This window comes from Vespa velutina, chromosome 3, assembly GCF_912470025.1.
Source record: "Vespa velutina chromosome 3, iVesVel2.1, whole genome shotgun sequence".
Lineage (NCBI taxonomy): Eukaryota > Metazoa > Arthropoda > Insecta > Hymenoptera > Vespidae > Vespa > Vespa velutina.
Window position 1 is genome coordinate 7,446,112 of NC_062190.1, and position 25,000 is coordinate 7,471,111.

At 33.6% G+C, this 25,000-nt stretch overlaps 1 protein-coding gene across 14 annotated transcripts in view; it reads right to left on the reverse strand.

Moving 5' to 3' along the window:
* Window positions 1–647: 647 nt before the first annotated feature.
* The window catches only part of LOC124947603 (histone-lysine N-methyltransferase 2C-like), a 28,376-nt gene continuing 4,023 nt past the window's right edge, over window positions 648–25,000 (reverse strand). For 3 of the 14 annotated variants that reach the window (XM_047489984.1, XM_047489983.1, XM_047489982.1), the window contains 28 exons: window positions 24,672–25,000; window positions 22,820–24,557; window positions 22,578–22,739; window positions 22,366–22,492; window positions 22,025–22,239; window positions 21,807–21,931; window positions 20,163–20,921; window positions 18,031–18,166; window positions 17,846–17,949; window positions 17,096–17,774; window positions 16,827–17,006; window positions 16,505–16,711; window positions 16,057–16,338; window positions 15,409–15,954; window positions 15,139–15,314; window positions 14,336–14,488; window positions 12,970–13,336; window positions 12,588–12,775; window positions 6,004–12,511; window positions 5,478–5,918; window positions 5,126–5,399; window positions 4,754–4,980; window positions 4,412–4,674; window positions 3,962–4,339; window positions 3,525–3,875; window positions 2,477–3,442; window positions 2,157–2,339; window positions 648–2,074 (listed from right to left, as the gene is read on the reverse strand). The exon at window positions 24,672–25,000 is cut by the window's right edge and continues 597 nt beyond it. In XM_047489984.1, the coding sequence (XP_047345940.1) occupies window positions 1,982–2,074; window positions 2,157–2,339; window positions 2,477–3,442; window positions 3,525–3,875; window positions 3,962–4,339; window positions 4,412–4,674; window positions 4,754–4,980; window positions 5,126–5,399; window positions 5,478–5,918; window positions 6,004–12,511; window positions 12,588–12,775; window positions 12,970–13,336; window positions 14,336–14,488; window positions 15,139–15,314; window positions 15,409–15,954; window positions 16,057–16,338; window positions 16,505–16,711; window positions 16,827–17,006; window positions 17,096–17,774; window positions 17,846–17,949; window positions 18,031–18,166; window positions 20,163–20,921; window positions 21,807–21,931; window positions 22,025–22,239; window positions 22,366–22,492; window positions 22,578–22,739; window positions 22,820–24,557; window positions 24,672–25,000 (16,157 nt within the window). In that variant the 3' untranslated portion in view covers window positions 648–1,981. Of the gene's footprint in view, window positions 2,075–2,156; window positions 2,340–2,476; window positions 3,443–3,524; window positions 3,876–3,961; window positions 4,340–4,411; window positions 4,675–4,753; window positions 4,981–5,125; window positions 5,400–5,477; window positions 5,919–6,003; window positions 12,512–12,587; window positions 12,776–12,969; window positions 13,337–14,335; window positions 14,489–15,138; window positions 15,315–15,408; window positions 15,955–16,056; window positions 16,339–16,504; window positions 16,712–16,826; window positions 17,007–17,095; window positions 17,775–17,845; window positions 17,950–18,030; window positions 18,167–20,162; window positions 20,922–21,806; window positions 21,932–22,024; window positions 22,240–22,365; window positions 22,493–22,577; window positions 22,740–22,819; window positions 24,558–24,671 lie in introns of those variants that run through there. The other 11 variants (XR_007100450.1, XM_047489985.1, XM_047489988.1 and 8 more) reach the window with 11 other exon arrangements.

Genomic DNA, 25,000 nt, shown 5'->3' on the forward strand with positions numbered 1-25,000 from the left:
CGATTCGATATACATATACAAATTTCTTTTATTTTTTTTTTTTTTTTTTTTTTTTAATCTATAGTTTTGAACGTTTGATTAAGTTAGTTAATCATCGCGTACGCACGCAAGCATGAACGTATTTCATTTTTGTACTTACAACCGAAGCTTTTTCTTTTTTTTTAGTTACATCGGCTCATGTATATACATATTATATATAGATATATATCACACACACACACATACACACACACACACATATATATATATCTTGCTCATTCTCGAAGGACAAGTTTCTTTTTCAATTTTAAAAGAATAAAATTGCCAAAGAATTGCATTTAAAATATATTTTTTCATACACCTATGCGTTTATTATTATTCGCATTTACGATTAACGCGTTATCGTTTATTAGTCATTATATATTAAATGTTCACATTTTTAATTTCGTAATATAAATATATATTGTTCGCCTAGTTATACTATATATATATATATACATATATATATATATGTATATATATATATATATATATATATATGTACGTCTCTTTTTACGATTTATTAAATTTATCGAAGCTTGCTAGTTATAATAATTATTATTATTATATTCAAGATTATATATCGCGTAATTATTATTAAACTGATTTATATCTTAAGTTTTTTGTTAAATGTTTATTTTTTTTTTTATTTTTTTTTTATTTTTTTCTTTTTTTTTTATAAATCGTCGTTTGGCATTTGTATTATAAAAATGTATTCTCCCTTTTGTACATATTGTTTTCAAGTTGATTTTCTTTTTCCTTATTTCTTTTTTCTTTTTTTTTTTTTTTTTTTATACTAACGATACGAACGAAGCTCTTAAAGGAATTGTATTGTACATTTTACGTGTATACACTACAGTTCGTTGTGAATATCGTTGTGTGTACGAAGTATTGGAATAAAGTTCCATATCAAGAAATAATTGATCTCTTTTCGCACCTGATTCAAATTTTATTTATCATATACATAATAAAATATATCAACCATTTAGAAGATTAATAAAGGTAAACGTACAAGATATTATTTTTTAATTTTCCTTTTTTTTTTTTTTTTAGGTTATGAATCACTTAAATAATTGCATGATGAAAAAAGAAAATATGCATGATTTGATTAGATAAATGTATAGATCACAAAATAGAAAGCAAAACGGAAATAGAAACAAGTTTGTATAAGGTTTTTTGTACGGATTTATTATATAATCAAATAGTTATAATTGTATATAATTCTAAATTAGATATATTGTTACTTTACATAATTCATCTGGTGATTCAAAATAACATGGATCTCTACTTTATGTACAGAGACGGTGCAATAATAATTAATAAACGATCTATAATACAATATTGGTCAACTATCGTTGACATTACTCAACATACAAAGATACAAACTTTTTGTATACATATACACGACACTGCAATTATTATTATTATTATTATTATTATTATTATTATTATTATTTTTATTATTATTATTATTATTATTATTATTATTATTATTATTATTATTATTCTTTTTATTTCTCTTCACGTTTTGTCGTGTCATTAAGAAAATTTTTTTCTTCCGTAATATACAAGCGTTCAATGATTTATGTTTATATAGAATAAAACTAATATTGTACAACTTTGGAGGAATGTTGTGATGGCATAGCACCAACTTCACTATGATTCAATTACTCAAACTGCAATGGCACTTTACAAATTAAATAATGTGTCTATCATATATATATGTATATATACAAAATATATTATATATGTCATACACACATATATATATATATATAATAGCTTTATATATATATATATATATATACATTTGTGTATATATACATTATATAGTAGCTTTATATGTATATATATATGTGTGTGTGTGTGTGTGTATATATACATATACATATATATAATTTTTTTCTTCATGTAAAACCTACCCAATAACGTAGTAACAATAACAACAGTGGACGATTTCTCTTTAGTTCATCCACTTGCGGCAGTTAGGCGCACCACATGCGCATGCTATCTTGTGCTGGTCATCTTCGATATCAAATTTATAATCATATGCCAGCTGTGAAAGGATCGAAAATATATTTCAATATGTAATGTCCAGAAAATTATAAGATTTGTCATTGAAAAGGAAACCAATATACCTCTTCACCACGTGAGATTCTTCGCTTTGCAAATATTATAATTCTGAGATCACGCTCGACTTCAACAATTTCAGCGACACAATTGGGATTGCAAGAATGATTAATATATCGGGCAAGTCCACCGGATAGAGTTGCATCAACAACTCTTTCTTCGTCTAATCGGAACATATAAATACCACGATTCTAAAATATAAAAAAAAAAAAAAAAAAAAAAAAAAAAAAAAAAAAAAAAAAAAAATATATTTATATATGATTAAAATGACACGAAAATATGAAAAATAATAAAAGAAGTCTATATAAAGAGATAAAGCTTTACTTACCCTAGCCTCGTATTGCTTTTCTCTGGTTTCAGCTAATTCAGTTCGTATTATTTCCCCTATATATTCTATGACCATTGTATGCTTTTCAAGATCACGCGCGGCGTACAAACCAAGACCCTGAATCTTGGAACGTGCCAAATAAACATTATTTCGCCACTCCTGTTTCATCTTCTTATATTGCGAACTTTTCGAATGTACGAACTGTTTCGAATACGGACATGCAACTTCACCGGCTACCGTGGCAGTCGGTACAAAATTTGCCCGAGCCGAAGAGCCAGTACGTTGAGTGTGAGGTCGTTTCCAAGGTAATTGATTTCTTAATCGGGCTTCGGTCCTTGCACTGCCAGTTGGATTAATAGCTAAAGGTAATTCTAATAAAGGATTGCGCCCATATTTAAATCTATAATCTGTTAGGGTTTCGATGCCAGGTAAACTTTCAAGAACTCGTACTACAGCTGGTTCCGTAAGGCCGAAAAGATCTTCGCCAGAAACGTAACGTGGAAATAATTGAACACTGTGTGTCGACCTACGAAGTTCAGCAAGAGGTTCGAGAATTCGACTCCAAACGGCTCGTGGCGTAGCATCACGTAATTCAACATCTTCTTGTAATGGTTCTTGTACTAATACTCTGAATTCGGGTCGTCCTGAAACGTCGTGGATAGAACATACGTATCGGCAACGTTTGTTGGGCCTTCTCATGCTCCAATAAAATCGTACGATTTTATAACCGACCGGATATATATAATTAGGCGTGTGGAAATTAGCGAGCTGATGAGGAAGTAACTGTCCAACGCTTAAGAAAATTAGACTTCCTACTCTGAGTAGATGATTATGCTCAGAGTGATGCATCACTGCTGCAACTTGTCTATTCTCGTCACGATTTACATAAACTCTTCTAAATACGGACAAGGTTGTCAATTCGTTATCCTTCTCATTTTTCTGTACATGCTGCGAGCAGTAAGTGCTCTGAAATTATCATTAGTACAAAGTTAGCCTTTGATGTTTAAGGAGTTATATACAGCTCCACGTGTAAAATATAAATACTTACTTTATTCTTATAAAATACGCAACCATCTTTAACCGCACAACCAAGATGATAAACGTTCGTACAACGCATTTTAAAACATTTCACTGTAGCTCCTGGTTTCTCACAAACGATACAATTCAATACAAGGCTATGTTGTAAAGCAGTGTCCAAATTCATCAATGCGCCGTTTACCGTCTCATACACGTCCTCCGACCATAATGCACAATTCAAATGTACCCATTTGTCAACATCGAAATTTAATAATCGAGCTGGTCCATCGGCAGTACCGTCTCCTTGGCTTTGGCAAAACATGCATCGGCGACTGTCTTCTGCCTTTGCAGGTATCACGGTTACACCCATGCGGAAAAGCATCTATAAATATAATTACAATATTTCATATGTTAATCATTTTACAATAATAAGAGATATATTTATAATGCGATGTCAATTGTCCATACATCGGTAATTTCCTTGTCGGTGGGTTTTTTATATTTAGTTGCAGGCTGTATCGCACCCATGGTCCAAGTTTTATATTTTAAACCTCTCCATACTTTCGCAGGTGGGGGTGGTTCACTCGTTTCATTAGCTGGTTCCTCGAGGGCAGCATGTTTCTTTGGTCGCTTTTCATCCGATAAATCTTCCTTATTATCATGCATTTCGAATTCTTCCTCAATTTTGATTCTAACATCCGATTTATTTTCAGGTTCTATTTCCATACTTTCCACGTGGTCGATAGATTGCTTAAGTGAAAATTTTTTCTCTTGCATTTTTTTAAAATCATCATCTATTACCTTGGGATCTACCTTTTGGCATAAATGATCTACTATTGTCGCAGCCTATAAAGAAAGGACAAAGTAAATTTTATGCATTTCGAAGGTAAAATTTTTCTCTTCGAATATATAACTAACTTTTTCTTGCGTGTTTGTAGGTGTCCTGTGCATTAGAGCAAATTGCATATAACATGCTGCTGAACAAAAACATAATTCGTCACCAGGTTCTGCTTCTTCCTTACTCAAAAATGGTAAATCTGACACTTTTTTTCTTATTAAGCTATTTAATATCACAACATCACAATGACGACAGAATTTGGCAGCACCATTCAAAATACTCTGTATGTCAATTGGTGCTATAAATAAAAAGTTTAGCTTATTTCTTTTCTCAACAGGTCCAACTATATCATACAAATCGAACATTTATTTTTTTTTAGGATATCAATTATGATAAATAAAATCATTAAACAATTTAGTTACCTCCTTCTTTGCCATCTTTTCCTTTAGTTCTGTAAAGTCCTAATTTTTGACTAGGAGGAGTAGTGGTACGTTCTACTATCTGGTAACCAGTTGGAGGAGCTATGTTTAGTATATTTGCCAAATCTTTAAGTACACCCATTATATCATCTGCAGCCTGACTATTCAAAGTCAAGGTAACAGTAACATTTCCATTCTCCCTTAATGGTGTTGGTGGAGATTTTCCAAGCCTGTATGAGGAGAAGTAGATTTAGCAAAAAACAAAAAGAACAAAAAAAAAAAAAAAAGAAAAGAAAAAAAAAGAAAAAAGAAAAATAAAAAGAAGAAAGATAACAAGGTATAATTTATTAAGTAATAACATTAATCAGCACATACCTTGGAATTCCTAAGTTTTCTTTATCTTGTTTGGTTGTATCTCTTATATAGGTAGGTTTAAGTCTAATTGGTATAGGAGAAATTAAAGGTATAACAGGTGATACTCGTTTTAACCAATCAGATTCTTCGTCTGACTCTTCTTCGATTAATCTTAATCCTGGGAAACGAGGGATGAACTCTGGTATCACACATTCTGGGGATGACGAGCTTACTATCGTATCAGGAGAATCAACATCACGATTCGTTATCAAGGAATTTTCTTTCTTTTCATCGGCTAAAATAATAATTTTTATAAAATAAGCTGAAATAATTGTTATTAAAAGGTATTTTAATTTGTTATTATTATACATACAGTCATCCAATTTGAGAGGTGGAAATTCCTGATCGTAAAATCCTCTTTGTGTAGAAATAGGTTGTTGAGGAGGTAACGGTTCTAATTCACCAAAAGGTTGAGTATTATAATGATCGGAGACACCAGGTATATTAGCAGAACCATATGAGCCAATTAAATCTCCAGTTCTGGTATTATAATCTTTTTGGCTTACAATTTTTAATAATTCCCCTGAACCAAAAATAGGACAAACACCATAATTTCTCCCTAATAGAGGTTCCAACACTGCCATTGGTTGAAGTTGCCGTAATTGAATCATAAAATTATCGATAAACGTGTCATAATCTTCGTCTAATCGCGATACTTTTCTACATCGCTTCTTTTGAGGTACCGCTGTTGCGTCCTTGCCTTGACTCTGTTTACGTTTTTGCTGATACTGACGCCTTCTTAACTTTTTGAGATCTAAAAATAAATATATAATATATATTTATTATGTACACTGTTTATTAATAAAAGTTATTGGTAATATGGTATATAAATAATATACCAGTTTTATCATCCATAGATCCGTCTATAAGCTCCTCTTTGGCAGTAAGAAAGTCTTTGGTATCGGTTAACTGGGTAGGTGTACCACTGGACAGAACTTCATCAAGAATTTCTTTTTTGACTTCTACTAAAGGCACTGAATGTTGTGCATTTGCACCCTGTGACATCTGTGATTGATGACCCATAGAATGGGGCACTGTTTGAGGCACTGATGGCTGTACTGAACTAATATGTGTAGATTGTTGTGATGTAGCTATAGATTTTTGAGTTACTGACAATAGAGGTTGAGACTGTAAAGTCTGAGGGGGTGTAACTGATGGGGCTTGTTGTGTAACGTGAACGTTATTTGATGCTTGTGATATAGCCTGCGTAATTTTTGCAGGTACAGTCGTAGTTACGGTAGGCTTTGTTTGTGAAACCATTCTCGAAACTATCATAGGTGTCGATGCACGTTGCTGTTGCACTTGTGTAGTATTTGTGATAGCAGGATCATTAGATGTTTTCATCTGAGGTTGGCTAGTATTAGTATCCTGTTGCAAAGAAGATAGTACTTCACAATTTTTTGTTGACACTGGTGCTGCTTGTTTCACAGTTGGAGCAGTTGTAGGTTGTTGATTTGCCTGTGTAGTGGTAGACACCACAGTTTTTGGTGCCTGGTTTGTCGTTTGTTGCTTTACCATTGTATCAACGGATCGTTGTTGCGTCAGGGTCGGTGTAGATGTTGCTAACGGTGGTGGAGGTGGTGGCGGCGGTGGTGGTGGCGGCTTTGGAGGTTCTTCTTTTATCGGTGGACTTTGAACTTTAAGAGGAGTGACCGAATGTGATAGAAACGAAGTCTCTCTAGTAAGAACTTGTTTATTAGCAGGTGATTTGGCAGTTGGTGTCTCATTTAGCATGGGTGATAATAGAAAGGATGGAGTAGGTGGAATTGGCCTTGCTAATTGTGCTTCCAATGATGGTACTAAAGGCAAACTTGGTCCTTGTGAGCTACTAACTGGCAATGTTGTAGTTGCACATGCTGTATTTTGCAATAATTGTTTCAATAATACATTCTGAGATTCTTCCATTCTGTGAGAGTTTGTCGTTAAGCTACCTTTACCAATTTCTAATTCGTTTCTTGTTGTAACCGTTTTATCAATACTTGTTTGCATTTTAGAATTTGTCTCATCTTGTTCTTTCTTTCCAGCAGAACTTTGATTTAATCCCTCCAATTCATTATTTTTATTGTCAATAGGTAAGAGACCTGCAGTTTTATATTGAGATTGCCCAGAACTATGTTGAGCTTGTAAAAGTGTTGAAGTTTGAGACAATGTAGATTGTAATATACTGGTAGTAACGCTAACATTACTTGTACTAGATGTTACTGTAGGTGGTACAATGGTTCTTACACATTGCATAGATGTACTTATCGCTGTCGAGGTAGAATTAGCGGCAATGCGAGAAGATATTGATGAATTATTTGAGCTTACTTGCAATATTGCTTGCAGATTTTGTGTTCTTTGTACAGATGATGGTGGCATAACTGAACTTAATAAGTTACTGGCCTGTGTTGGGACAGTATTTGCTCTATGTCCAGCGATCGTTGGTTTTGCCGAATTTGTACCAGCTAACATAGCATTTAACATTGCATTTGAGGTAATAGATATACCAGTATTAGTTGGTTGTCTAGGAGTTATTACAGAAGATGTTTGTGATGTAAGACAATTTGTTGATGGGGATTGAATTCCACTTGAAGTTACTCGTAGAAATTGCTCAGAGGTTGTTACTTTACAATGACTTGAAATAACGCTGACTGTAGAGTTTGTACTTTCTTTACCCTGTGAAGTGTATGCAGTAGTGGTACATTCAATATCTACTTTATTTGTATTTGCATGAAGAGACGAAGTCATGCATGTCTGTAAACGAAGGTTTGAATTAGGCTGCGTATTATTAATAGAATTCGGAGAAGATGTGCTCGTTGATAAGATCGTTCCGACTTTCGGCGCTGAAATGACCGAAGATACCATAGTAACGATAGTAGGTTGTTGACTGGTTGTACAGTTTTGAGAATGATTTGTCTGTAAAGAAGAAAGTAATGTTCTCAATTGATGCGATACATTGGCCACATTCGATGTAAGCTCTGTAGGCTTGGACAAAGGAGAAAGATGAGGTACTGTAGTTGTACATTTTTGTAATTGCGCTACTGTGCTCACAACCAACGGGACAGTATGATGCGGTGGACTTTTCTTAGATATAGATCCCGTAGGCGATGGACTTGTTTTTTGAGGTTTAGGCGACATTTTATTTTCCGAAGATAGAAGATGTTCATTTTCCAAATTTTCTTGCTCCAAGTCCATCAATGAGTCTTGTAAAATATTAAGAGGTAATGTATCCAATGGTGTTGGTAACTGATATATAAGACTCGATTTTCTAGATCTGTCTTCATGAAGAATATCGGTATTTGCCATCTCTGGTTTAGAAGATATTATATTGTGAAGCATATCTAATATATCATCCGATGACTCTTCCATTAAATTTCTTTCTTCATTTAGGCAATGTTGTAAATATGGTTTATTAGATTCAATTTCTGTACAGGATACATTGTCTTTATTCTCTTTATGTTCTTCTTGATTAATATCGCTTATAATTTGATTCGTATCGGTATCCGCGTTGCTTACTTCACTAATAGGTTGCTTTATTACCTCCTTAGTTTTCTCTACTTTTGATACTTCTGTGTCTGTGCCATCTTGTTTATTGTCATTTTCAACGGCTGGTTCAACATCATTTTCTAAAATATTTACAAGTGACAAATCATCAGCAACAGGCGACATTCTTTTCAACGTGGAGACATTTGATTTTTCCTCAGGATGTGGATTCTTTTTTCCAGTTATATTATTTTCAGCAGGATTATGAATAGCTTCTAACATACTTTCTAATTCATCCGTTGTATTCAATGGATCATTTTTCTTATCATCTGAAATTATTGTATCTGAAATTGCAGTTGAATTAATATCTACTTTTGAAACAACATTATCTTTTTCTTGATTTTTTTCTGCATTATCCGTTTCATCTCTTTCATTCTTTTCTTTTCCGATACTCCCAGTATATTCATTTTTATCGTCTTTTGGAGTAACTACGACAATATCTTTTTTAGGTAGATCAGGTATTGACATTTTTGGTGTTGATAAAGTAACTGATGTAGGCTGGACGCTTAATACTAATTTTGTAGGATTACTTGTTGATTCTGTTGTATTCACACTAACATTCTGTACAAAACTTGTATATTCAAACTGTGTGTTAGGCGTTGATATTTTGTCTGTTGTTATAATGTATGTTGTTGAAGTTTCTGTGTTGGACAAAGTCACTTTCGGTAGTGTCTTCGTTTCGGGCGTGATTTGCTGTGAAGTAACTCCTATATTTTCTAAAACAGTTTGACTAAGTTTAGCTGCTATTTTAGCATCTGCTACAATACTTGCCATAGTTGATGATAAAATAGTTTGTCTTTGAGAATTTAACGTATTTGTTATTTGCTCCTTTGTCACGCATACGGTCGGAAATGTTGTAGAGGACTTAGTAGTTGTATCTGATGTTAATATCGTTGATGATACTGTTATGACATTTGTTTCAGTTGTTGTAGAAGTTGTTGTAAACATAATAGTAGATAAACAGCTAACAGGTAAGCCAATATTTGCCTGATGTAAACTGGAAGGCGGTATTTGACTATATGATACACTTTCTGGAAACGTAAATGCTATCGGGCTTTTTGTTTGTTTTGTTTCTTTTTGAGATTCTGATTGATCCTCGTTTGAAGATTCTTTTATAATATTTTCTTTAGGTACATCTAAATTATTTGTAGTATCTATTTTATCATTTTCTTCCTCACAAGATTCCTTAGAGAAATTATCTTCAGGTGATTTCGTACTAGGGTCAATAATAACAACCTCTGATTCACTGTCCAAAGATACCATAATATCTTGGTCTGGTGAATGATCCATATATGGTCCAGGTGATGGATCTACACGTAATTCATCTTGATCAGGGGACTCTGGTGTATCTGTTACTGCCAATAATCTTTTTCCCGATTGAAGCGTTCTCACAATATCCAATCTTAAGCCTTTTTTATTTCTTGTATGTGAAGGTACAAGATCTTCATCGCTTAATATAGGTTCATCAGTTTGAGATTCTGGATTTTCAATTTCCAAAATTTGTACCAAGTCATGTCCTTGACTACCGTCATTGACAAGTGCATGACAAAGAGAATCGTTACTATCAGCAGATAAATCTACAACCATCCCAGGCTCAAAGAGCACATATTCTTCTTGCATGTCTCCATCAAGCGTACCTGATATAACATCTACTAACTCTGTGTCTCCAAATTGTTCTATGACAGTAATGTCATCATTATCCCGTTGAGCCGTTGAACTTAATGTTACCTCAGTGTTAACTATCGTCTTATCATCATCATAATCAGTAGTATCAGGTATAGGTTCAAGTTTATCACTTGGGCTTCCTAATTGTAATGGACCATTATCAGGTAACGACGGTGTCTGTTTTGATTCTGTAGATGTTGGGGGCGTTTGAGGTGGCGTATGAGAATCATCGTCGAAATCATTATAATCTGCACAAACTAAAGAATTAATTTTTGACGGTGGTATACCTGTTTTTCTATGTACAACTGATGTATTAGGTTTTTCATCAATATTCAATAGATGAGTCTCTGCAGTTTTACCCTTACTAGATTCTGCTTTTGTTGACCACATTGGGGAGCCACCTCTTAGACCAAGTTTAAAAAATCCATATCTTCCAAAGTTTGGTATGAATGGTAATGGATTTATTGGATTATGTGGATTTCCACCTCCTCTATTTGTGTGATCTACAGACGTTTGTTCTGGCTGTGATACTGATTGTTGATGCTGATGTTGAGAAAGTTGTTGTTGCTGTTGTTGTTGATCGTTCGACATTACTGCGTTACCTGAATTTTGAGGGGCATAAACTGCATGGGGTGTATGAGGAGTATGTGGTGTTCTTGGGGTTCCCGGATTTTCAACACTTTGCGGTCTATCAGGCATCGCTGGACTATTGCCAGTAGATTGTCGTCTTTGCATTTGCATTGGAGAACCACCAACCATTGGACTACGTGGCATTGGAGAATTTGGTGTTTGTGATGGTGGTGGGTGATGTGAATTATTAAGCTGATGTTGTAACATTGGTGATGTTGACGGATGATTACGAGCCATAGGGCTAGGTGGTTGACATTGAGAAACCATTGGAGAAGTGGGAGGATGCGTATGCATTCTTGTATTCATTGGACTCGGAGGTTGAGAAGTTTGACTTAATTGTTGTTGAAGCATAGGTGAACCCATCGTTTGTTGTACCATAGGACTACGTGGCATTGGTGAGCTCGGTGGTTGTCCATAATTTTGCGATATTTGTTGATGGAGCTGTGGACTTGGTGAATTTGCAGGCTGAGATACCATGGGAGAATTTGGAGGTTTTTGCATTGTAGCTCCATGCTGTTGTTGTTGCTGTTGTTGTTGCATTTGTAGAAATTGTTGTTGCCTTTGTTGTTGCTGCAATATTTGTTGCCTTTGCTGTGCCATTTGTAAAGTGCGTTGAGTTATAGTATTTTGCCCGTCTTGAGGAACGTTATTTGTATCGTGTTGTTGTTGTTGTTGTTGTTGCTGCTGTTGTTGCATAATTTGCTGTCGCTGTAACATTTGTTGATGCTGTTGTTGAGTCATCAATGATTGTTGATTGGGTTGAGGACTTCCAAGTGGAGAACGTTGACCATATACTATTCCTCCTTGTAATGGCATTCTCGGTCTTTGTCCAGGTTCTCCTATTACCGGTGGACGAACGAATCTTTGAGAAAGTGCATGTACTCTAACTCCTTGATCTCCAATAATTTGTTGGGTGTTTCGTGCTTCTGTCGTAAAAGAACCTGGACTCGTAGCATGTCGTCCTGTTATTACTGCACGATGTTGTGGTGAAGTCATTCTAGTAGCTGATGGACCACAAATCCCTGGTGACGACATAGCACCTGGACTGAAAGGACTCTCTTCGCCTTGCGAATGAGGTGTCCCTATCCTCGGAGATTGCTGCATATTGTGAGGAGACATGGTACCCGGATTTGCTGTTTGTGGATTACCTGGACTATGTTGCAGTAATGGTGGATTAGGACTATGTTGTATAATCGGCGTAGCTGGTGAATGTTGTATCATATTTGCAGGGACACTTCCAGGGCCTGGACTTTGAGAAACAAGTGCAGCTGGACTATGCATTGGTGAATGTTGAGAAGGAGACATTAACGGTGAACAAGGTTCACTGTTTTGTGGTTGAGATTGTTTTTGTTGTTGTTTAGTATTATATTCTTGTATCAACATCCCATGTTGTCTCGTTTGTTTTCGGCTAGCATCTAAATGTTTCTGTAATATTGCTTGTTCACTCGAAATTCTTTGAAGTTCGGCAGCATCATTTTCTGCCAATTCATTTCCAGATTTCCGAAGTTGTCGTTGTTTGCTATTAAGGGACTGTATAAAACATAAAATGTTAAGAAAACATAATACTATTTTTATATAAAATATCACTAAGATTTACTATGCTTACTTTTCTTACTTTGCGCAGCTTCTGGACTTCCGTTTCATAATATTTTAGTTGTTGTGTTAATACTTGATGTTGGTGATTCAACCACTGTTCATATTGGAGTTGCATTTGACGATCCTGTTCGTTCACTATGTTTTCTGGCGGAGTCGGTGGTGCTGGTATTTGAGGTATATTGAATGTAGCTACTCTTGCTGTAATGAAAAAAAAAAAAAAGAAAAAAATAAAAAAAAATAAAAAATAAATAAATAAAAATAAAATAAAAAAAAAAAAAAAAAAAAAAAAATAAAAAAAGATAAAAAATAAAATAAGAATAAAACAAAAATAAAACAAAAAATGTTATATATATATAACACGTAAAATTATTAATAATTTATGTGGTACTGACGTTCAGGTGGTGTTTGCGTAGCGATTGGCTGTCTGGGTACTTGTACTGCAAGCTTTGCCGCGTCTGAAACTGCTTGTGGCCAATTTTTTCCTGGAGCAGATGGTGGTCTCGGTGTACACGGTGGTCTAATAACAGGAATTCCACCAGGCACTGGTACCATTCCTTGAGGAGGGGATGCTAACGGAGCAGAGCCTAAAACGTCTGCTCTCAGTCTCTCAAAGTCACTATCACTTAAAAGAGTTCCACTAGGAGTTGTATTGTCAACTTGTTGTTGTTGCTGCTGTTGTTGTTGTTGTTGTTTTTCTTGTTCCCGTTTTTCTTGTTCCAAAAGATCCTCTAATAGCAATGGTTGCTCCTGTGAACATGACTGCTAACAGTTAAGGTCACTTTCTATTTGTATAGAATAATTTCACATTAACAAATGCCTTTTATCTTGGATATTCAATTGAAATGAACAAAAAGGAAAAAAAAAAAAAACAAAGAACAATAAGATCAACAGAGACAATTTTTTTTTTATCTAGCATAGATTTATCTTTTTATATTTGTTATGCAATGCATTTCTAATAAACTATGATATAGCTATATAACATTACATAGCATTTAAGTGTGTAATTCGGAATAAAACATGGACATGCGAAAATAGTACTAATCAATTATATATATATGTATATATATATGTATATATATATATATATATGTATAAGCGTTTGTAAAAATTATATTTAATTTCGAATGATTTAAAAGGCAATAAAACGTAGAAGAAAGCTAGTTATAATTTTTTTTTAAATGTAAAAACTAAAAAAATACTTAATAAATATAATTCGTATGAACTATAAACCCTTTTCAAAAAAGATTAAATTAATCCATTTAAAGTTCATGCATACACAAAATACATTGCACAATCTTAACATTAAAAGTAACTAATAATAAGATTTTTCAAGCGTAAAAATATATCATAAATAAAAAGTAGTAATATTGTTTTACTTTTTTTTTTCTTCTTTCTTTTTAATGTAACACATATATATTTGAAAAATTTTTGGAATGGCAACTCATATCGATCGTTTGTAAAATTTAATTTCAATAAAATATTTATCGCTAAAATATCACACACATATATATATATATTTTTTTTTACATATATAATAATAATAATAATAATAATAATAATAATAATAATAATAATACATTAAAAAAATTATTATCAATGAAATATTTGATTGTTTTTCTCCCTTTTTTTTTTATATTAACAAAAATAGTGCAATATGCAATCATCTTGTGTAATACATCCTCATTATTCTCTTTACTATTGCAGGTGATTTTTTGACTATTTGTGCTGAGTGCAAAAAATGCCTCAAGTCTTGCTCACCTGCAGAAGCAAGGGTCTTCGATGAGGGTGAGGTGCCATTGCAGGCGCACCAGAATGAACCACTGGGGCCATTGGTGGACCAGCCACTGGCACTGCGTGCCCTATATGAACTGGGGGCCGCGTCAAGCCCCGCCCACCTGGGCACAGCCCCATCTAGACATGCACCAACACCAAATGCATTGCAAACACCCAGGCCAAAACACCATTTTACCAGCCAATACTTTTAGATTAAATAAATCGCTTGGCTACACCTACGTTGACAGCAAACTTCAATTTCTTTTTGATGCGTAATACAACAAATGTATCTTAAACCCCTTCTCATGTATTATCTTAACATATAATCAATCGACTATATTCTGGCAACATAATATTGAAATCTTGTCTGTGTCTTCGTTCGTTAGCTTCTAAATCAATAAAAACTGTTATTTCATTTTCAAGTCTTGAAATAATCTATATAGTAATCTATATAGGACTTATTAAACTTATTCAACAAAAATTTTTTTTGAATTGAAAAAAAAAAACAAAAAAGATAAAAAAAGAAAAAAAAATAAAGAATAATAAAGATAAAAATATAGAAAAAAAAACAAAGAAAAAAAAAGAATAAAAAAAAAATAAAAAAAAATAAAAAAAATAAAAAAAATAAAAAAAATAAAAAATACGTTAATATCAAATATATTCTGAATTTGCATGAGATCAAGTTCTTTTTTATTTTGCGGTTAGAAGGGTGTTAAATGTAATTAGATACTGGATATGAAAGCGATGCAGAAATTAGGAAACATAAGAAATATGTTATCTATACAAACCTGTATAGGACCAGGATATGGTGGTGGTGGGCCTGGATACGGTGGTGGTGGAGGTGGCGGCGGTGGTGGAGGTGCAAGTGGCAAACGTGGTCCGATCATATGGTTCACTGTCACCACGCGACCAGCCACATTCTGGACTCCAGCAACCCTCATACCAAGACGTTGTTGTTGAGCAACTATAAATAATTTTTTTTTATTTTTTCTATACGAATATATGGATCAAAGATAGAAATCTAATCAATTATCCACGAGTATAAAATTGGATTATACCTTGTATATGTGTTTGTGGTACTCTTTGAGGATGTCCAGGAAATGTCGAAGGATAGCTGACGGTAACTGTATTGGTCGATGTAACGACACCAACAGCTCCATCAGGAGACAATATTCGAGTTCCTGGAGGCATAGGTCGTCCCATTGCCGCTGCTTGTTGTACATGCTGATGCATTTGTTGTTGTACAACAACAGCTTGAGGATGTGATTGTGGTAAAATTGCCGATTGTTGTTGAGGTGCTTGTGGAGTTGCACTTAAAGATGTCATTGCTTGTACTTGTGTTGGTACAGTAGTTGTATCAGTCGACGTTTGTACAGTGCTCACTGTACATTTTTCGCTTATACCAGTGAGTACTCTACTTGTTCCAGCTAAATCTTCCGATTTGTGCTCTTCTTCTTTAGACTCCTTCTTTTGCTTTTCTTCTTTCGTTTCTACTTCAACTTGTTCCAATTCTAAGTCAAGAATATTAGTTTTATCACCTCCAGTTATATTATTTAATTCGGGATCTGCGTATTCCAAAATATTAAAATCTGCACCCATTTCAGCTGTAAAGAACGAATTACAAATATTACATGCATATATATATATATATATATATATATTATGAAGTTAAACAAATTCATATATTCAGGCAAATTTTTACTTACCAAGGAGTTCATCATCATCGTCACCTAAATCACCTAATATTGCACTCACGCCCTCGACCTCGACCATTGGCGCTCCTTCCTCTTGTTCTAATTTCTCAAGTTCGGCAGTTACATTGTAAGGAATTTCTGACGGTTCTGGAGTGCTAGTAGTTTCATTAACAGTTGATTGCATAATAGTTGGTCTAACCAATCCTTGCGTTCCTAACATACGCATTCCTTGAGTTAAATTATCTTGACCTGGTCGTACCATACGTTGTCCAAGAGGTTGTCCCTGATTTGGTTCTTAGTATAAAAAACATAAAAAAAAAAAAAAAAAAAAAAAAGAAAAAAAAAGAAAAAAAAAGAAAAAAAAAAAACAAAAAAAAACAAAAAAATAAAACAAAAAAAAAATTAAAATTTTTTCACTTCACTTATAAAATAATAAAAAGTAATATGAATTATAGAATACCTTGAAACCTTTGTTGTTGGAGTACATCATAAGATTCCGGAAGTGTATTTCTAGCAGTTGGCATCCGAGTTTGTAAAGGTTGCGTACTTTGAAAGTGCTGTTGTGGAATACTTGCATTAACTTGTGGTCGCTGTAATAACATTCTAGCGCGTGAATCTATAGCTTGAAGTCTCGCATCTATGTTTACAGGATGTCTCGAAGTTATTCCTAAGCATATATAATTAATTATATTTATTATTTACATCGTAATTAAATTATTTATTATTATTATTATTTTTTTTCTTTTTTTTTTTTTTTTTTTCAATAACACTTGAAATCTTACCTATTGAATTTCTTATTAAAACATTTGGTTGAAGTGGCATCCGTGGTCTTACGACACTTGGTGGAAGTGGATGCCTAAATGTACCTTCCCCAGTATTATTATTGGATTGAGAATGTTGTGGAAGTTGCACATGACCTGTTTCAAATTGTCCCTGATTTCCGTCAGTATTATTTTGTCCATCTTTAAAATAAGCATATAAAAAATGATTAAAATTTTATTAAAGATCCGTAATAAAATGTACGTAATTATTATACAATATTACAATCTACCTGAATTCCAAGAAGCATTAACAGATTCAATTTTCTTATTAAACTGTTGCCTTTGGAGAAGATCGCGTAATTGCCTGTTAACTTCTGGCTGTTGATTGAATACTTCTTGCTGTTGTGGTTCTTGCCGAGATTCTGATCTTGGTGAGGGATAATTTGGAACAGGTGATGGTGTTGGTGGTTGATTACTATAAGGATCAGGGGTACGAGATGGAGCATACACATGAGTAGTAGGTCGTGGTGTGGGTGGATTAAACATTGGTCTTGGTGTACCTGGTGGTTGTGAGAACACTTCATTTCTTGGTGATGTAGAATATGAAGGTGTACCAGATATTTGTGACCTAGGTGTTTGGGAAGCCTGAGAGAAAGCTTCGTTCGTATCGAAGCGTTGAAAATGATCTTGAGATTGAGAGGATGCAGGAGATTGAGGAAAATCATGGGGAGATTGAGGAGCTTGAGGTGAGAACGGAGAAGGTGGTTGTGTGAAATTATTTGGCATGCCTGGCCTGACCACGGTTCCAACTGGACGTGTAACCGTTCCACAAGGTTGAGCTGGTAAGCGTGGCATACCTTGATGAGGACTTGGTGGAGCTACCCCTCTTGTTACTTTAACTGGAGGTGTTGCAAAGGTACCACGTGAACCAGGGGATGGGGATGCAAGTGGTCCTAAATGATTTCCCTCCTAAAAAAATATCATGCATGAAAGTATCGATGAAGTATTATGAATACACGAGAATTAGTATATTAACATACCTGTGATGTTGAAACTTGAAGTTGTGTTGTTAATCCTGTTGGATTATCAGTATTTAATTGTGATGTATTATCTTCGCTTATTTGTCTATGTACTCTGGCTATAGCTGTTATAGAAATTCGTAAATATAATAATATAAATATATTATATTTATAAATATCAGTATGTACAATGTGATTATATATACCGTGTACACGTTGCTCTTGAATTACTTGTTGTTGAATCTGTGCTTGTTGCTGACGTAAAGCTTGCAATTGTTTCCACTGACGTTCCTGTTCTGCTTCTCTACTAGAACGGTCTCTATTGGAAAGTCTTTCTTGTTCCTGTTAAAAAACAATTTGTTAAAAACACGATAAATATATGGAAAAAGATCATTATATCCTTCATGGATGAATACAAAAAAGAAAAAAGAAAAAAAAAAAAAAAAAAAAAAAAAAAAAAAAAAAAAAAAAAAAAAAAGTAAAAAAAAGATGCATAAATAGAATTGAATGAATTACGATTTATGAAAGAATAATATATAATATTAATTGTTACTTATATGGAATTATTCATTAAAAATGTAATAGTATTATTTTTAGGATATAATGACCTATTAACCAAATCATTTTTGGAGCAATATAAAGTACAAGGCATTAATGACAATCAGCCAAAATGTTTTATTACAACATTCACAAAAACATACTGGCATGATACTAAAAATTAAATTTATCAACAAGACCTTATTTCCACATGTGCAACTTATTAGGAACAACCAGCCACCATCTAAAAAAAATATTTTCATACTCCATTTATATTGAAAGTTCATTATGTTAAAATAAAACAATCACGAACTTTCTCATCATGACAAATTTTTTATAAATATTACTCATGCACAAAAATTAAAAAGATTAACAAAAGAAAAAAAAAATTTCAATAAATAAAATAAGCATAATACAAAATGAGTTTACAACTATAATAAATTTATAAAATATAAAATACATATGTTAAATAAATGTTAATAGTTTATAATTGTAAACAGTATTAAAATAAAGCAATGTATAAAATTTATTGTACTTTTTTTTCTTAATTATTTTTTAAAACATTAAACTTTAGAGATCAGCAATTATATTTACTAATATAAGTAGACTTCTCAAATAATTTTAAGAATGCAATGTATCAGCCTATATAAGTTACAAATATGTACTAATGATGTCCTTCACTTAAATAATTTCCTTCGTGACTAGTTCATGTTACTGGAAAAAAAAAAAAAAAAAAAAAAAAAAAAAAAAAACCAAAACAAACAAAAACAAACAAAAACAAAAAAAAAACAAAAACAAAAAACAAAAAAAAAAAAGGTCTTTGATATAATGTAAAAAAAATTCAATATAAATAATTGGTAATCTGAAAGTGTAGGTAGTAAAAACAATTAGTATAATAAACGTGTAAACATTGTACGAACAAACATTTCTACAACATATCACAACGTATATCTACTAAAAACCTTTTAACGATGTTCGTAAAAAGCTTAACATTTTACTACATAATGAGGGACATAATGGGTATTGTATTTTTTTTTTTTTTTTTTTTTGTGGAATACATAGTAAAAAAGGATTCGATATGATATTAAGGAAAAGGAAAGAAAAAGAAACGTAAATGGATGCCTTTAACATGCCAAATGATTTGAGATATATATATATATATATATATATATAAAAAAAAGTAAGAAAAAGTAAAAAAAAAAAAAAGAAAAATAAATGAAAATAAAAAAAATTTGAAATATTCCAACTTACAATTATTGTGGGTAATATCATGGCCATACAAAAGAAACGAATCGTTTGCACATGAAATATCGAAGTTTTGTTCATTCCAACTAAACGACGAAAAAATTGAATCTCATATCAAGAACTATAATAATGCAACATCAAAGTGATCTTATTTGAATGTAACCAATGTCCTGAAATATTTCGGTGTTTATGTAATTAAAGATTACATCAACGTCCAGAATTATATATCATATTTCAAGACTATGGTATGTACACTTATATCAACGAACGTACAATTGTATTGCAAAATAAATCTGTATGATTGTTCATTATATTTTCGTTCTAAAAGGACAAAAAAAAAAAAAAATAAAAAAAAATTAAAAAAAAAAGAATAAAAAAAAAAATTAAAAAAAAAAAGAAAGAAAAAGAAAAAAAATCAAATAAATATATGTATATATGAAGAAAAAAGGGGAAAAAAAAAGAAAAAAAAAAAAGAAAAAAAAAATAAAGAACACTAAGTCTCGATTAGATACGTGGCACAAGGCAAGACACTAGAGGCACAGAATAGGTGGCTCACCATAGCCGGGGTCTGTACAGGTACAGTGTGAATAATTGCAGTGGGTGGCGGATCGTAGTGCTCCTGGCTCAAGGAGGGGAGGGTGCGCATGATTTCAGATGGGGTGAGCACTCTAATCTGGTGGTCTACCGAGGATAATTGGCGGGCAGGAGCTGCCCCCACCATCACGTTAGCAGTGGGGGATGCCTGAGGAATAGCCAGACTGTTAGAGACAGTACTGGTACTGATCGTAATATGAGAAGGTGTAGGACGTTGTTGGGATGGTGACGTTTGATGCTGCCCTTCACCGGCGCCCGTGTTGCAGTAAGAAGAAGCAGTTGCTGATGTGCAAGGCGTGGCTGGCGACTGAGCTACTCTAGCCTGGCCACCCGTAATCTCTTGGTGCGCCAGGCTGTTAATGGAACTGATAGAATTGACAGAACTGGGTCTGGGTGAAGAAGACGGGGTTGTGGAAGTTGGCGAAGGACTTGGGGAGATAGATGTTAGCTGCTTCGGCGGTCCCTGCACCGCACACACCTCCGCATGATGATTACTGCTAGCTGTTGGCACCGTCACTCCTGTTGCAGATACGGACATTCCACTCTTTTCTTGCGGCTTTTCACTGCTCACTGAAGTCAAAAGTCCAATTTGCCTTTGGTTGGAGGCCATAGCTACTACTGGAGAAACTTGAGCTGATGTCATAGCAGTGACAGGTTTGGTGATGATGGTAGGTGCGCTTGATGCAGTGACTGGGGTCGTGCTTGGTATTTCCTTGGATATCTGTCGGTTCAAGGGGTGCCACGTTCACACACTTTTACGTTACAGTACTCATGGTTTATATACTTCCAAGACACATCATACAGGGTAATAATAGAAATTTCAACTCTGCGTGGTTGACAGGAATCTTTGGGGAAACTATTAGCAGGATCTATAGACAATATAAGTACTCCTATAATATGGGAAAATTTTCGATTTCAATGATTATCCGAATCGACGAGAAAAAGAGAAAAAAAAAAAGAGAGAGAGAGAGAGAGAGAGAGAGAGAGAGAGAAAGAGAGAGAGAGATAATGTTTTGTTAGATAATTAATATATTAAATTTCTATGATCTTGCACTTTGATAATGCACATGGGATTAGACAATTACATTTATAATAACAATAAAAGAAAATATATCAAATATGTACCCATGTAAAATTATTGCAAAGTTAGTGAGTCATATTATGAAACAAGGCACAACATCTCATCTTGTTGTATTTAATCTCATTGTATATATATACATATATATATATATATATGTATATATATGTATATATATGTATATATATGTATAATTATATATAATTATATATTTATATATATATAAATTATTTATATAGTAAATATATAAATTATTAAGATATTATAAAGCTGAATATACGATATATATATATATATATATATATATATATATATCTGTATCTAAGTTTATCGTAATAATGTAATTATATACTCGATATATTGATATATATATTTGCGATGAGATGTAAAGAATAAGCTTGTTAGTTGTAATTTGTATGTTAGCACAAAACACCATTTAAAATGAAAACTGATACATTTCACGAAAATGTCACGCTCTCTTTTCTAACTTTGCACCGCGCGATATGAAATCTAAGAAATTATTCTTACCTGTTGTGTTTTCTTCATACGAATTGCTGCTCTGTTATCTCGTGCTTGAGTTAGATAAGGAGCTTTCTTTTCGTTAGGTAGAGCACGCCACTTTTTTAAAATTTGTTTACACCTTTCAGACCACGCTGGAAATTATATATCAAACGTATAATAAATAATATAATTAACAAATTATATACATATATTTAAATATCAAACTTAATAAATTTTCTTATTACCTGGATATTCCGTTTTCCATTCTGGATGATTAATATTAGCATAAAGAACTGAAGATATTGTTGCCCCAGTACCTAATGCTTCATCAGCCTCCATTTTAAGATTACTTCTTTGGTTGTACGATATCGTGGCACCACTCACTGGAGCACTTCCTTCATCCTCAGGATTTACCCAAGGACTTGGTGGTTCTGAGAATGCTGGGCTAAATTGTGGACTACTGTAATGTTATAATTTCAAATACTAAATTAACTTGATAAGATTTCAAAAATGTTGCATTTGTCAAATATAAATTTCATTGATTTACTTTTAGATGTAAATTTAATAAAATATTAAATTTACTTACTTGCTATATTCCGAATGATACGGGGATGGAGGTGGAAAACTCATTGGAGAATTCAAATTTGATTGCCCAACTGGAGGTAATGTACCAGGTACTTGCGGTCTTGCAAGAGGTAAAGCCGTTTGCATACCTTTACAAATTATTACATAAATATTTGATAAATAATTATATTTCTTATTAAAATTATTTCGATGATAATAATACGTTTTTTTTACCAGGATGTGGTGAAGGTGAAACAAGTGGTGTAGTGGAAGATGGTGGATGTGGAGGTTGAGCTTGTACAGAAAACACTGATGATTCTTGCGATTCTTGTGACTCATCCGTAAGAACTCCTTTGAATATTTCTTCGATATCTTTACTATCCATATTAGGTAGACCTATATGAACATATAAACATTAGGTTTTCCATTATTTTTTATTTATTTATTTATTTTACATCCATACAGCTAATACATACCAATATCTCTGACCATTGATTCCAAATTAAAATGTGGGCTGAGAATGTCTGTTAATTCATCCTTAGAAGTACCTTGCGTATCATCTAATTCGTCTAAAGCTTCGCTGGCTTTAGCTAATTCTTCATCTGGTTCATTCATAATAGTATTAACAAGTTCACTATCAAGTATGTCACCAGAAATTGGTAATATATCACCAAGTGCTTCGGTATCGCTGCCATCATCCTCCATAATTTCTTCCCGTTTTATTGGCTGTTCTACAGGCAACTTATCTTCCTCTTTTTCTTGCTTAGCTTTAACTTGTTCCATTGCTTTCAATTCATCTTGCGACAATTGAATAGTATCTGCATTAGCAGAAACATTTCGTTCACCATCGGACTCGCTACTACTTTCAAGATCTTTATCTTTGGTAGTATCCATAAGGTCTTTGCCAAAGAATGCTTCTTGCATATAGAGTGGAAAACATTCGGATAATTTTGTCTTTGGTTTTCGCCTTTGTGGTTTTCTACGTGGTTTGTCATCTGCCATTCCTATTACTGAATCTGCTATTTTTTCAGGATCCCCTTCCTCCTCTTTATCCTTACGTGTACCTCTTATTCTGACAATGAATCCACCAATGCCAAGCTTTTGTAAGTTACGTTGGCGTTTGCGTCTTAAAACAGGTATGCCATTTTCAGTCGTATAAATACTGAATCCTTCCGGTGGCGGCTGATCTCCACGTGGTGTCCATACCATACCTTCTTTAAGTACCTCAGTAGGTTCATCTTTAACATCTACTAGATCTAATTTTCCATTATCTTCTAAGGAATTGTCTAAACTACCACCAGCCACAACAGATTCTATTGTGGCCATAATGTCTGCCTCTTTATCTATCAAGGGAAGCATTTTTCTTCTTTTTTTCCTCGTTTGTTGATGTTCCGATGTTAAAGATTTAATGTGATTCATACCAGCCTCGGATAAATATACACCATCTACTAAATACTGTTGAGAAGACGGTTTGTATAATTCAGGGCTTCGCACAGTTGGAGGTGGCGAACGAGAATATTTGTTTGGTTGGAGCTTAGATTGGTTACACAAAAGATGTGGCGGGAGTATGTCTCTCGGACGACAAAGTATACAAATATATCCTTCCTCGGCACATTTTTCTGCATCTGCTTCCGATTTAATGGAATCGCATGCACAATGTAACCATCTCTCACACTGAATGCACTGTATTATGAGATCGCCCTCGTTATATGCTTCTTGACAAGATATGCATGCAGTATGAGAAGCGCATGGACCACATTGAGTATAATTTTTTTGCCAGCTGCTGTTAAATCCTGGATCATTTGAACCACATGTTTGGCACTGTGCACACCACTTACATTTCCATGTTCCATGAGGCACATAATCTAAAGGTGGATCCATACAATAGATATGATAACTGATATCACAATCATCGCATAATATTAAGCGACCTTCATCATTTCTTTCGCCGCAACCTTCGCATACTGTACAATCAAGGCACCGCCAACCTTTTTGTAATATTATCTTAGTAACTTTAACATTAGCGCAGTAAGGATGGTAGCATTGTCCACATTGTGCACATGCAATTAAACATCCTTCCTGATCAGTTCCTATCGCACCACACATAACACAAATATCTTGAGTTAATACAAATTTATCTTTTGCAGAGCATAATACTAATCTGTTTTCTACCCCTGGCTCATCTTCTTTTGAAAAAGAATCTGAACTTGGTCTCTGAAATTATGAAAAACAAAAAAAGAAATTAATATGACGACCAATGTAAACATAATTTTTTTATATACTCTGATATTTATAGAAACAAAGAGAGAGAAAGAAAAGTTTGTTTACCTGCAATCCTACCCCTGGTACTCCAAAAATACCTCTCATTTTGGCTTTGGGACCTCTTTTTCTGCCAAATTCATTCATTTTTTGACGCTTTTGATAACCCAGTTTACCCACGCCTTTCGGTCGACCTATCATGGCTCCTCCTAGGCCTAATCTCTTTTTAGCGATTTTAGACGCACAGAAGGGTTTTCCTTTTCCAAGACCAATGGAATATAATGCTTCTTCCGAACTTCCTTGATAATCGACCTCGGATGAATCCCCATCACCGTATAAGCTTTCTTGCGAAGCACTGAGACTAAAGTCACCTGTATAATCATCAACATTGTCCTTTC